Source organism: Camellia sinensis, chromosome 7, assembly GCF_055761805.1.
Source record: "Camellia sinensis isolate YWXY chromosome 7, ASM5576180v1, whole genome shotgun sequence".
NCBI classification, from domain to species: Eukaryota; Viridiplantae; Streptophyta; class Magnoliopsida; order Ericales; family Theaceae; genus Camellia; species Camellia sinensis.
Genome location: NC_138967.1, coordinates 150961053 through 150976150, shown reverse-complemented (window position 1 = coordinate 150976150; position 15098 = coordinate 150961053). Strand labels below are relative to the sequence as shown.

At 38.8% G+C, this 15098-nt stretch overlaps 1 protein-coding gene across 3 annotated transcripts in view; it reads right to left on the bottom strand.

Moving 5' to 3' along the window:
- Nucleotides 1-15098, bottom strand: part of LOC145795380 (putative LRR receptor-like serine/threonine-protein kinase At1g07650) — a 54192-nt gene that overhangs the window by 10598 nt on the left and 28496 nt on the right. For all 3 annotated transcript variants that reach the window (XM_082879566.1, XM_082879564.1, XM_082879565.1), the window contains 8 exons: nucleotides 6085-6156; nucleotides 5908-5979; nucleotides 4395-4466; nucleotides 4222-4293; nucleotides 4060-4131; nucleotides 3911-3982; nucleotides 3741-3812; nucleotides 3316-3390 (listed from right to left, as the gene is read on the bottom strand). In XM_082879566.1, the coding sequence (XP_082735692.1) occupies nucleotides 3316-3390; nucleotides 3741-3812; nucleotides 3911-3982; nucleotides 4060-4131; nucleotides 4222-4293; nucleotides 4395-4466; nucleotides 5908-5979; nucleotides 6085-6156 (579 nt within the window). The remainder of the gene's footprint in view (nucleotides 1-3315; nucleotides 3391-3740; nucleotides 3813-3910; nucleotides 3983-4059; nucleotides 4132-4221; nucleotides 4294-4394; nucleotides 4467-5907; nucleotides 5980-6084; nucleotides 6157-15098) is intronic.

Sequence of the window (15098 nt, the reverse complement as noted above, 5' to 3'; positions counted from 1 at the left end):
TTGTCTTTGAGGAGGAAGCAGGAGTAATCCCACTTCCTACTACTACTTTTGACCAAACACAGGTTCCTATACCTGTCATTGCTCGAGAAGTAATTTCGGATCCTCAACCAGACAATGTTGTTCAAGATAATATAGTTCAAACCCCCATTCAAGATCAACCTCAAGAATCTGTGCCATTAAGGCGATCCACCAGAGAAAGGAGATTTGCATTTTCAGATGATTATATTGTATATCTCCAGGAACATAAGGTAGAAAATGGAATGTCGAAAGATGATCCAATCAACTTTCGTCAAGCCATGGAAAGTTCCAACTCTCATAAGTGGATAGAAGCCATGAATGAAGAATATAAGTCTATGCAAGACAATAAAGTTTGGGAACTTGTCTCATTACCAGTTGGTGCGAAGCCCGTAGGTTGTAAATGGATATTTAAAACCAAAAGGGATTCAAATGGTAATGTGGAGAGGTATAAGGCACGTCTTGTAGCCAAAGGCTTTACTCAAAAAGAAGGAATTGACTTTACTTCAGTTTCTTCGAAAGATTCTTTTAGGACAATTATGGCGCTTGTTGCATATTTTGATCTTGAGTTGCATCAGATGGATGTCAAAACAGCTTTTCTTAATGGTGACATTAAAGAAACAATTTATATGGTGCAGCCAGAAAATTTTGTGTCAGGAGACCCAAAGAATATGGTTTGCAAATTGACTAAATCCATCTATGGACTCAAACAAGCTTCTCGTCAGTGGTACTTCAAATTTCATCAAGTTCTCACTTCGTATGGTTTTGAAACTAACGTTGTTGATGAATGTGTGTATCACAAGTTCAGTGGGAGTAAACACATATTTTTGGTTTTATATGTTGACGACATATTGCTTGCCACAAACGATATAAACTTATTGCATGACACCAAAAGATTTCTATCTAAGAATTTTGAAATTAAAGATCTTGGTGATGCTTCCTTTGTATTAGGAATCGAAATACTCCGAGATCGTTCTCGGGGTATTCTGGGATTATCACAAAGGAGCTATATCGAAAAAATACTCATTAGATTTGGCATGCAAAATTGTAAATCAGGTGAAACCCCGGTTGCTAAGGGAGACAAGTTTAGTCTCAGCCAATGCCCGAAGAACAGTCTTGAAATTCAAGAAATGCAGAAGATTCCTTATGCCTCAGCTGTAGGGAGTCTAATGTATGCTCAAGTATGTACGCGTCCGGATATTGCGTTTATAGTTGGCATGTTAGGCAGATATTTAAGTAATCCTGGCATGGATCATTGGAAAGCAGTCAAGCGTGTTATGCGATATTTACAGAGAACAAATGAATATATGCTCACATATAGGAGATCGGATAAGTTAGAGGTCATTGGATATTCCGACTCCGATTTTGCTGGATGCCAAGACAGTAGGAAATCCACATCAGGCTATATTTATCTGTTAGCTGGCGGAGCAATTTCTTGGAGGTCTGCAAAGCAGACGCTCATAGCTTCATCCACCATGGCTGCAGAGTTTGTAGCATGTTATGAGGCATCAAACCAAGGGATATGGCTGCGGAATTTTGTCACTGGGTTGCGTATTTTGGAAGGCACTGAAAGACCACTTAAGATATATTGTGACAATAAGTCTGCAGTTTTATATTCCAATAACAACAGGAGCTCGACAAAATCAAAGCATATTGATATCAAGTTCCTAGTTGTAAAAGAAAGAGTGCAGAGTGGACAGATTTCCATAGAACACATTGGGACAAACTCCATGATAGCGGATCCACTTACGAAGAAACTACCACCCAAGGTCTTTCATGAGCACACTGCTCATATGGGTGTTTTTCTATTTGAGAACATTCTGGTTTAGTGGGAGTTTGAATTTATATTACTGCTTTATGTCAGCCTTGAGTTTTATCTATGTAATTAGATTAATTTCTGCAGAAATGAGGTATTCAGTTTATTACACTCTGTTACGTACTGTGAAGTATTGATCTCAATAAAGTTAAGTAGGACCAGTTGGAAATAGGCATGTATGGATCACATCACATGTAATTTCCATGCTACGCATCCATGATTGATCTATGTCATTTAGCTGTATTCGTATACGTGACCATTGGTGGGTCGAGTTACGATTAATGTAACGAAGACCGCTTTGATCCTATATTAATATAGTTAATGGACAAGATTGTTTGGATACCCTCAAGTTATGATAACAAATTTCTGAGCTCACTAAAGTTAAGCACATTTTTCAGGATACATATGTGGTCCAGTGGGAGATTGTTAGATAATGTCTCAATGGGACCACATAATTAAATGTGGTGTTATCATTTATAAGAAGCCTACAATTTAAGTGATTCAATTTAGTTAATAGGCTTAAGGGTATATATGTGTTATGGACCTAATGTGTAGATACTAGTTGTATAATTTCTATTTCTATGAGGGGCAGAAATAGAAATTAAAACATATGGGTTAAAGTTGGTTTTCATTACCTTTCAGTTTTAAAACCAATAATAATAATGGTTAATTTATTAGTTTTTATTACCTTTCAGTTATGAAACCAATAATGGTAATTTATTGGTTTTCATTACCTTTCAGTTATGAAAATCAATTACAACCTTTAAAAGGTTATGGTCCCTATTCCTTCCCAAGAGTGAAAAAAAACAAGAATACTGTTTTGTTTTTCTAAATCCTCTCAAGGAGAAACATAAGGTACATAAGGGAAAGGATTAGAAGGCTCTAACAAAGTCAATATTAAGGTTTTATTGACAATCAGACGCTTCCGTTTAACCGTTCATCAATGGATTCAGGTATGTCATTTTGTCTTGATCTCTTGATAATACACATGGTAAATGATCCAAAGTGTAAGGTTTATGTTCTGAAATTTATGTTTACAGCAACTACAACTTAAAAAAAAATAGGCAAATTATGCTGATAGTCCATGTATCTTGGTTTTTGTGTCATTTTGGTCCACATAATTTCAATTAGCTCGATTTTGACTTTGAATTTATGATTTTGCCTCAATTTAATCTAATTGATTACAATTGTCAGCATTTTTTAATGAAAAATGTGCATATAAGTGACATGTCATACTTTTCAAGACAAAATTATAAATTTGTTTAACTTAGTAAGTTAACTTCAACCAATGTAGTGATAATTTCTATAAAGAAAACACATGGCATTATCAATTGGACTAAATTGAAACAAAATTTAAAATTAAGAGTAAAAATTGAGCTAATTAAAAGTGTAAGGACCAAAATAATAAAAAAATGCAAAATGTAGCGACTCTTGGTGTAATTGTCCAAAAAAAAAAAAATCGTATAAAATATCAATATCCATACATGTAACGTAGATTTGGCAGACTAGTCCCAAAGTTGTTTGATATTTCTCCATTGAGTTTGTTGAAGCTGAGGTCTCTGCAAGAGAGATAATAAATACGAAGCTTTCAAAAATAAGAAGCTTTCAAAATGACTTAAATTCTCACAAAACTGTGATATTTTTGTAACTTTTCCAACTTAGGAGTGTTTATATAGTCATGTTCAAATGATCACAGCAGATTAGTTGCCTCCATTGTTTTGCTTGGTTATTTTTAAGAGCATTATCCACAAATGGAGAGCGATGTACACCATCTATCAACACTCCGTGATGAACTTCACAAATATTTAATGATTAAATTGATTTGTCATATCACTATGGAAAAACCTTTAAATAGAAAGTTACCGGCTTAAATGCAACTAGACAAGGGGAAAGAGATAAATCTACTAACAAGGTTGTCAATTCTGTCAAATCTCCAAGAGATGTAGGTAAGGGTCCAATAATATTGCAACTCCTCAATATCCTGCAATGCAATTAAATTCATGCTACTTCAAGTCAGCAATTAACACATTCATGTATTCTGTAAAATATACTATTACATAAGCAATCAATTCAACTTACAGTCTACTCATGTTTTTCATATTATTAAGATGTGGAAAAGTTGATTCCATTCCATTTAAATCACTAATTCTCCTGCAAGAAAAGAACAAAATTAACCATACACTATTGTGAAGTAGTTAAAAGCCATGGAATTAGAAGGTTTTACTGACAAGTCCATCATTTTTGTCAAAGAAGCAATCTTAGGAGGAATTGGACCATCTAGACCACTAGCCTGAATCGCTCTGCATAACAGAAATTGAAACGTAAATGCTAAAAAATATATTATAAAATTAAACAACAATTGAGTCTAACAAAACAGGGCAAGCTCTCACAATTTATTGAGATTTGTCCATTTTTGAATGAAATTGGGTATATTTCCAGTAAATTGGTTCCCACTGATCAGACTGCATTATTCAAACTAATTAGTTGATAATTCACTGAATATGGAAAAGGGTAACTAATTTTAATAATATTAAAATCACCCATAAAGGGAAAAGAAACTTACAACTCCCTCAAAGTGATCAGCTCTGCAAGTGTTCCCGGAAGCTCCCCAGTAAAATAGTTTGATGTCAAATGTCTTCAACAATAAAATGCACTCAACTAATAAATCAATTGACCTTAATCTTCGGTGCGTAGTTGTCAAATCAGGAATTCAAATGGCCTTGTACCGAATCATGAGTCGAATCGAATAACGAATCATAAAGATTCGGGGATTCGGTCACATTTTCTAAATTACTTAGAAAATATATATATACACACTTGGATGTTAAATATATCTTATAATATAAAATAGTTACTTAAATGAAAATTTTATTTTGAATGATGATCATGTTGTCTAATATGTAAAAAGTTAATAGAGGTTCCTATGTAAGATCACCATCTTACCTTTTCCTTTGTTTAGATATTGCTTACTAACAATTTATTAAAGAAAGTAAATAAAGACAAACTCTCAATTTTCAAATAACAATAACTCAACAATATTGATATTTCATAAGATTATCACTATGGGGGTGCGAAAGTATGTTTACGGGTGCAAATCCTTGTAATTTTCAATTATTTTAAATTTGATAATATAATATATGATATTTTTCAAATTTTGGGGGATGCGGATACCGCACCCCCCTAGATCCATCCTTGCATACATACCTTTACAAGTAACAATGACTCAATACTAAAAAACTTGCCGAACCATTAGGTTTAACTGACCTCACCCATGTAATATTGAAGTACATTTATTTCAATAAAATAGTAATACATAATTTATATTGTAAGTTACTTTAACCTTAAACATCTTTAGAATATACATTATCATTTCTTTTAAGGAAAAAAAATATAAAGAAAAGGTTAAAAACATATTGGGTCTATATATTGGTTGTTTCCATACTAAACACTATTAGAAGTTGTATTATGTTATTTTAATTATAAAAGGGGGGGGGGGAATCAAAATATGTCGGACATGATAGTTTCATGAATTGCATGAATTGTGAAAAGTAAATCGAATCGTAAATCGATTGTGAATCGTGCGATTCACTAGAGATTCACTTACAAAATAAATTCACTCATAAATTCTTATCGATTTTACAAAAAATATAAATCGAATCGTTAATCAAATCACGAATCATAAGATTATGAAACAGAGCTTCAGTGCCAAGGTACATTTTCTCCAAAAGCTTGAGTCGTTAGAGAGATGTGGATATGAAGATAATTCTCAACAATAGTTTCATGTTTAGATCTAGCAAATAAGCCTTCCACTTGACCAAAATTGTATATTATTAGGAATGCAACATGATTCAAGCACAAAACTATCCTGCTTTGATCAACTATCTAAAACTTTAACGTAATTATATATTCCAAAAGACATGGAACTTTTGTAAATGAAAAAAGGTATCCCGATGCAAGGGACTCTAGTCACTACAGGATCTGGGAAAGGTTAAATGAACACAATCTTATCCCTATATGTAGAGGGACTGTTTCTATTCATGGAACTCATAAATGATTGAAGAAAAATAGGTTCTTACATGTTGTTTATCTGAGAAAGATTCCCAAGCTCTAGAGGAAGGGTTCCTGATAGCTGATTGAACTCCAAGGTACTAAAAACATCAATATTCAAACCCATAATGACAAAATGTGATTAAAAAAACAAAAACAAAAATCATATGCATATATAGAAAAGAATAGGGTAGTAGTAATTTTACATATGCTGAAGTGTGCTGATGTTTCCAATTTCTTTCGGGATTGAACCCGTTAATCGGTTTCCAAGGAGGGAACTGCAGTGAAATCATTAACCATAAGGAACTAAGAACAATAAAATCTCCAAGATGGCATAAGCCTTGAGATGGTAATGACATAAAATGTCTCATATTTTGAGTTTTCAAAATACCCCTATAGTTGATATTTATGTAAAAATTGTAATTAAGCAGAGGACGGGCCGTGAAACCAAGAACATGGATTTGGCAAAGAAGATCCTGACCACTTGAGCAACACATACTATGTGTGCATTCTTCTTTGTCATTATTCTTATACTATTATTTTTTGTTGAGTTGCATACACATCGCTTGTGCAGACTGCTAACATATGTAAATCAAACACTGGAATGGCATGGAGGTCTGTTAAAATTGATGTATTATTATTGATTGTTGTATTGATATGTTATATTACAAATCAGAGTGGCATTATATAGGAGAGGGTTTGGGTAGTAGGTGAGGAGTAGGTGAGGGTAAATTGGTGGTAGGTGGAGTGTAGTAGGTGAGTGGGAATGGTAAATTCTAACAGCCCCCCGCAAACTCAAGGAGGATAGAAACTAACCAACTTGAGTTTGAAGAGAGGAACAAAACAAGAAAATACATAAAAAGAAACAAGAAAATACATAAAAATAAAAAAAAGATAGGGGACACTGTATGGTCGTGTCAGACCGTCGGTGAAGACTCTGAAAGGTGGTGCCATAACGTGGTAGAGGACACTGGATGGGTGTGCCATAACGGTGTAGAGGACACTGGATGGTGGTGTCATAACGGTGTAGAGGACACTGTAGGGTGGTGTCATAACGGTGTAGAGGACACTGTATGGTTGTGTCATAACGGTGTAGAGGACACTGGAGGGGTGTGTCATAACGTTGTAGAGGACACTGTATGCTAACCGGAATCAATGTCGGGACAGTTTATAGGGTCATGTCGGACCGTTGAAGATGCTAACCGAAATCAAATGTCGGGACAGTTTATAGGGTCATGTCGGACCGTTGAAGATGCTAACCGGAATCAATGTCGGGACAGTTTATAGGGTCATGTCGGACCGTTGAAAAAGTTGCACCCTCAAAAGGTGTGCCCAATTTTGTCAAAAGGCGTGCCATCAAAAGGCGTGCCCAATTTATCAAAAGACGTGCCGGACATGATGGCGAGGCACGTGGGCGCCTTGGCTTGTGCGCCCGTGTTGTCGGCTGGTGGGAAGAGGCGCGCGATGCGCGTGGCTGCCTCGGCTATAAGACAGAGGCTGAGGCTGAGGCAAAAAACCTGCGAGAGATTTTGGAGAGAGATTCTGTAACACTCTGTTTTCTGAGAGAGAGTTCTGAGAGAGATACTGTGTAACACTCTGGTGCCTAGAAAATGGCTTCATCGTCTTCCCGCGGGCTGCTCACCCTCTTTCCCGACCTCAACGAGTCAACGAGAGAGAGAACTGGTGCGGTGGCACTGGAAACTCAACCAAGCGCCCCGGAGTTTGCTCCGTTGAACTTTCCGATGCGGGCTGTGGAGCAAAGAATGGCTGGGCAGTCAGATGTTGAAGCCAATCAATATACACTGAAGTCATGTGTGGAAACCATGACTGCGGTTACAAATTTGTCGAACCGGCTGCAGAGTAGAACAAATGAGGTGCAGCATTTGAACGGCCAACTGGCGCTGCTCCAACGCATGTATAAGGATGCGCGAGCAGAGATAAGCGTGCTAAGGGCAGAAAACAAGGAGCTGAAGCGGAAGGCCACCGTGATGTTCCGATTTGGAGGTCCTCCATATGCTGCAGTGGAGGAGCAGGGAGTAGTGATCGTGCCCAGTGGAGTAGGAAGCACAGAGGCAGCACCGTCAAGGACCGTCCAGGACGGAGGCAAAAAGAAGAGACCGGCGGCAGAGAGTAGAGAAGAAAAATCCCACCTGTGGATGTGGTGGTTCGTTTGTATTGTTGTTTTGTGTTTTTTTTTTTTTTTTTTTTTTTTTTTTTTTTTGGTGTAAAAATGTGGATCAGGGTTGATCTTGATATGAATAAAATGAGTGTATTGTGCTTATTTTTTTTTTTTTTTTTTGTTTATTTATTTATTTATTTATTTTTAAATAAAAAAAGAAAGATAAAAAAAATAAATAAATAAATAAATAAAGTGGAGCAATAGGAGTGGACAGCTGGCCCATTATTTTGGTGAAAACCAAAAAAAGCAGGAGATGGTTGGGTGATATAGTTTTAATATTTCAGTGAGTGGGATGCATGATGGGTTATATGAAAAGATGGGATTTGAGAAAATGCTCTGGACGGGAGGGTATAGGATAAAGAGAATAAAAAAGTAAAATAAATAAATAAAAGAAAAAGTGTGCTTGTGAGTGTGGGCTGTATCAGTCAACAAAGGGACACACTGTAGAGAGATTGGATAATGCGCTGAAGGAACTGGTAAGATTGCCAGTTAAGATTGACATTCTCCACCACTCGTTTTCCAATTAGGTAGCTGCGGAGGATTGTTCAGTGAATTGTAGATAACCTGAAGAGCTTGAACGTCAGACGAATCAGTAGTCCCTTCAACAACACGGAGAGCGAAGATCGCCGTCGCGATTAACAGAACAAAATCAGCGAAAAACCGAGAGTGAGCTCTACTACTCTTCTCCATTTCAGTTCCTTTTTTTTTTTTTTTTTGTTTTAACAGAGTTTACAGTTGGAGAAGAACTTGTGCTGACCTAGAAAACATGCGAGACTGCAGAGAGGAGGACTTGGCCTGGAGAGAAAGAAACTCTCCGGCAGTCCGAGCTTGAACCGGAATCCGAAACCAGAGAGCTGCCCTTCCGTTCAGCTGGAGCAACAGATTCATCAACTAGGAAGCAGTGGTGGTGAAGGAGAGAGGATTTAGGCAGTGATGGAAAGGTATGGGTAGAAAATTTTAGCAGAATAGGTTGAGATCCGGCGGGCGGCCAAGGCGAGGTTGCCGCCCGCCGGTGAAGCGAGAAATACTAAGATCTTAACCTTGCTCTGATACCATGTTAAAATTGATGTATTATTATTGATTGTTGTATTGATATGTTATATTACAAATCAGAGTGGCATTATATAGGAGAGGGTTTGGGTAGTAGGTGAGGAGTAGGTGAGGGTAAATTGGTGGTAGGTGGAGTGTAGTAGGTGAGTGGGAATGGTAAATTCTAACAAGGTCACAGTTTTTGGTTTCCCAAAATTCTCTAACTGTCACTGAGCTGCTAAATTCAATCATATCTATAGGTCTATATATCTATTCTATTAGCTATTCTATTATATATAAAAAGAGCTAAGTTGGTGTTTGACACTTTTGTGTCACAGAATTTTATTCTCAAATTACCATTATGTAACTAAGGATTAAAACACAATTTTTTTATTATGATTTTTACTTTTGAAAAACTACCTATTCAATCTATAACAACCAATTTCAATTTTCAACCCACGTGAAAATTTCAAAGAGTGGAAAGTTCAAACACAACCATATGGGTGTTCAGAAACTCTAGTGTGTGTATATATATTAGCGGTTGGCGCATGCAATGCGTGTGCCAAGTTAAATAAATAAAATAAAATAAAATATTGAACATATGTGGGTTGTAATCTCACCAGGTAAGAGTCTTCCTTGTTAATTTTGTGGTCGTAAGTTCAGGACTTTTCCCATCATATTATCTAATTTTTTTTTTTTTTTAAATATTATCTTCCTTTTTTTTTTTTAAATAACTGTACACTTAAGCATAAAGAGAGAAAGTTTCAATATAAAGATCCCAGTTATGACCCAGCTCTTGTGATATCCCGGACTCGGGGTTGGCAGGTATTATCAGAGGTTTGTGAAGGATTTCTCTAGATTAGTTTCACCTTTAACTAGGCTAACGAGGAAGAGAGTCAAATTTGTATGGGATGAGACTTGTGAGAAGTCGTTCCAGGAACTTAAAGTTAAAGCGACCACTACTCCAGTTTTGATTATTCCGAAGAAGAGTTTGAGCTATTCAGTGTATCGTTATGCCTCACGGGAAGGTTTAGGTTGTGTTTTGATGCAAGAGGAAAAGGTAGTAGCCTATGGCTCACGACAGTTGAAGACACATGAGAAAAATTACCCTATCCATGACCTAGAATTAGCAGCGGTGATCTTTGCCTTAAAGATTTGGAGGCACTATTTGTATGGTGAGAAATTTGAGGTATTTTCCAATCATAAGAGTCTAAAGTATCTATTTTCACAGAAAGACTTAAATTTGAGGCAGACAAGGTGGATGGAATTCATAGAGGATTATGATTTTGAGTTGTATTATCATCCAGGAAATGCCAATGTTGTGGCCGATGCCTTGAGTAGGAAGTCAATTAGCAGTGTGACTTGTATTGCCATTCGGGAGTAGGAGATGTTGGGTGCTCTTGCGGAGTTTGACTTGCATCTTGGCGAGTCTGTTGAATCTGCGGCTTTGTTTACGGTAGTTGCCCAACCTACAGTTGTGAACCGAGTGTTAGAAGCGTAGAAGAGTGATCTCAAGGTAGAGTTCCTCCGGGAAAAAATCTCTAATAGGAAAGTAGAGAAGGGCTTGACTGTGTATCCCGATCAGAGTGTGAGATACCAAGATCATTTATTCGTACCGGAGTCTTGCCGAGAGGATGTACTCCGAGAGTTTCACCATTAGCGCCTTGTGGTGCATCCGGGAGGCACAAAGATGTGGCATGACCTAAGTCGCCAGTTTTGCTGGAGAGGTATGAAGAAGGATATAGTTGTGTTTATATCGAAATGCCTTACTTGTCAGCAAGTGAAGCCCGAGCACTAGAGACCAACGGGTATGTTGCAACCCTTACCTATAACCGAGTGGAAGTAGAAGCATGTCACGATGGATTTTGTTGTGGGCCTTCCAAGGACTCAACAGTGTAGTGATGCCATTTGGGTGGTAGTTGACCAGTTGACCAAGTCAGCGCATTTTATCCCTATGCTCTTAAGTGACTCAGTAGATTATCTTGCCGACCTTTACATTAGGGACATAGTGAGGTTGCATGAGGTCCCTGTGACGATTGTTTCGAATAGAGATCCGTATTTTACAGCCCGTTTGTGGCAAAGCTTGTAGAGTGCCTTGGGCACTAGATTGACCTTTAACACCATGTATCACCCTCAGACTGACGGGCAATCCGAGAGTACCATCCAGATCCTTAAGGATATGCATCGAGGTTGTGTCCTTGATTTTAAAGGATTGTGGGAGAGGCACTTCCCCTTAGTGGAGTTTACCTATAATAACAGTTTCCAATCAAGTATTGGCATGGCACCGTTTGATGCCTTGTATGTTCGACCTTGTAGATCTCCAGTGTGTTGGGCCAAGGTAGGTGATGCACCTTTGTTGAGCCCAGAGTTAGTTCGAGAAACAACAGAGAAGGTAGCACTTATTCGTAAGAGGTTGATTGCAGCTCAGAGTCGCCAAAAAAGTTATGTCGACCGTAGGAGGAGACCCTTGTCTTTCGAGGTGGGAGATCATGTCTTTTTGAAAATACCACCTAGACAGGGTTTGATGAGGTTTGGGAAGAGTGGGAAGTTGTCCCCTCGGTTTATTAGTCTTTTTGAAATCCATGAACAGATTGGGGAGGTTCTTATCGTTTGGCGTTACCGCCACAACTTTCCGGAATGCATGATGTGTTTCATATTAGTATGCTTCAAAAGTATGAGCCAGATCCATCACACGTATTGGATTGGACCAACTTGGAGGTAGATGAGGATGCCCCGTATAAGGAGAGACCGGTGAGGGTCTTGGATAGACGGGACTAAGTCTTGTGAGGCAAGACAATTCCCTTGGTTAAAGTATTGTGGAAACATCACGGAGTCGAGGAATCGACTTGAGAACGCGAATTAGAAGTCCGAGAGAAATATCCAAACTTATTTGTTGATGTGTAAAGTTATATTGAGATATCCATTATGTGAATAAATGTAAAGACATTTTATATGTTATGGGCATGTTGGAAACATGGACTCAATATGAGAAATGTGTATGCTTTGAGAATATGAAATATTGTGGGTGTTGTATCGCTTTTAGAAGCATTGTATATATTGTGAAAATTTTGGAAACTTAGAGTTTTAATTAAACATTGTAAATGTTTTGAGAAATTGTAAATTTCATTTTAATATGGAACTTGTGTATCGAATCAATAAGAATGGATGACCATAGAATGGGTCATGGTACTGAATTTATGGGAATAACATTGTTATGAGTGGTTTAATGTTGATTTTGAACTTGAATTGTGATTTCGGGGCCGAAATTCCTTAAGGGGGGAGGTTATAGTGATCCTGGTTTTGACCCGACTCTTGTGGTATCCTAGACTCGAGTATAATGCTTTCGTATTGTTGTTTACCTCTTGTTCCCCTTGTATCTCTTTGGTGCCATTTGGTAACACTTACGTTTTCTGTTTTCTGTTTATATTTACAAAAATTTAAAAAACTAAAATAAAAACTTGTTTGGTAAAATTTTTGATTTATAAATCAGTGGTCTCAATTTATAAATTTGACTAAAAAATGAAAACACAAAAAATGTGTTTCCGTTTTGAGTTTTCAGTTTTTTTTTTTTACCACCCAACACTAGCCACCACCCGCTACCATTTTCCACCACCGTCTTCCGCCACCACCACCCACCCCCCACCACCACCTGCCACCACCACTCACCACCCACCTGCCACCACCACTACCCACCAGTCACCACCCACCTCTCACCCACTCGCCACCACCACCCACCCCTCGCCACCGCCACCACTACCACCACTACCCACCACCCACCTGCCATCCACCCACCACCCGCCACTACCATCCACCGCTCGCCACCACCACCTGTCACCTACTTGCCGCCACCACCACTCATCACCAGCCACCCACCACCACCACCCACCCGCCACCACCGCCGCCGCCACTGCCACCGCCACCGCCATCACCCACCCGCCACCCACCTGCCACCACCACCCACTCGCTACTACCTACCACCCGCCACCGTCACCCACCCACCCACCACCACCACCACCACCACCGCTACCTACCCGCCATCCGCCACCCACCTGCCACTACCACCCACCACCCATCACCACCACCACCACCTACTCGCTACCACCCGCCACCGTTACCCATCCACTCACCCACCATCACCACCCACCATCCACTCACCACCACCCACCACCACCCGCCATCTGTCACCCACCTGCCACCACCGCCCGCCACTGTCACCCACCCACCCACCACCACTACCCGCCACCACCACCCACCTGCCACCACCAGCCATCCACCACCCACCTACCACCGCCACCCACCACCCGCCACCACCCACTCGCTACCACCCGCCACCGTCACCCACCCACCCACCCACTACCACCACCCACCGTCACCACTTTCCACCACCGTCTTCTGCCGCCACTTGCCACTACTTGTCATTTCTCACTCTTTTTTATATTTTTTAATTTTTTTAAACATTTTGTCAATTACCAAACGCGTTTGTAGTTTATGTTTTTCTAAAAATAAACAAAAAATAAACAAAAACCAGTTTATAAAATTTTTGTAAATATAAACTAAAAACGCAAACGTTACCAAACACACCCTTTATAATTGGCTTTCGGATTATGGTTGTGCGTTTAGAACAGGTTTGTTGCTTGTTTTTCCAAACCTGTGTTGCCCAGAATTTTGGTTTTCCGCTCAAGCAGGGGTTCCTAACCCTTAATATTTTGCTCGTCTGCAAAATATTGGAAGAGTATCTTCCACGATCGAGCGACGTTTCCTACACTCGACCAAGTGGGCACTCGAGCGGACCTTCCTACGCTCGAGTGTTGGTCTATAATCTGCAAAACTTCTGGATGTGTGTTATCTACGCTCAAGCGGCCTTTCTTGCGCTCGAGCGATGAGTGTCTTGTCGATTGTGTCTTGGTGCTTGAGCGGCATTTCTTACGCTCGAGCGGAACAAAATTTTGTGTCTGACCCTCGAGCGTCAACTTCTCTGCTTGAGCGGACTGTGCGTATATCAGATCGTGAAAGTGACGTTTTATATCACTTTTTCATCCTTCTCTCTCTCTAAAACTCTCCAAAAACCTAGATCTTCACTCTCTCTCTCTAAAATACTCTCTCTTTCTACATTTTCTCTTAGATCTGTTGATCTCTCCATCCTAGTGTCTTTGGAAAAAGGGTAGAGCATCTTGAAAGCTCCGTTTTGATCCGATTGGAGTTTGATTTCAGCGCCATTGAACTTTTTCCTCGTTCCATTGGTCTCCTAACTTGAGGTAGGGATCTTTTTACACCTTCATATGACCTTTAGCTTAATTATTTGTCATTTGTGTAACAATGGTGTGATTTGGGAATGTTTTAAGCAAACTTAGGGTTTGGGTTCAAGTTTGAAAAGAGGGGTTTTTGGTAAATGAGAGATAAAAGATTGTGCGGTTTGAAAATGGTGTTGTATTGTGTCCAAACTGATGATTTTAGTACTTGGTGAATACTTTGGGAAGAAGGGAGATTGTGCCCTAATGGGACCAAATTATTATTTTGTGTAAATAATTGAAATTGGCATTAAAAATGTGAAATCGGAGGGTTATTGATATGAATGACGAGATTGGTTATGTATTATCCCACTCTTTGGAAATTTTAAGTAAATTATCTGTCTTGAGATTGAACTTCTGTTTAGAAATAACTATATTGGGCTATCGGTAGAGAATAGCTATGATTATTATAGAAATTGCATGAGGATTAGGTGAATTAAAACTAATTCATGATTGATTATCATTGAATATGATCATGTTTAAATACATTGTATATGTATGATTGTTTGGGAGAAGAAAGAGGATACTCCATGTTTGATTATATGTTTACATACATTGCATATGTATGATTATTTGTGAGGATAAAGGGGATGAACTCCATTGTTTGGGAGGAGAAATGGGATGGACTCCACTATAATTAAGTTGGTTGGAGTGTCCTGGGTGAAAGTTCTGAAATTTATACATGGGTGCCAATTCCACAGACGAAATATCCGTAAAATGGCGG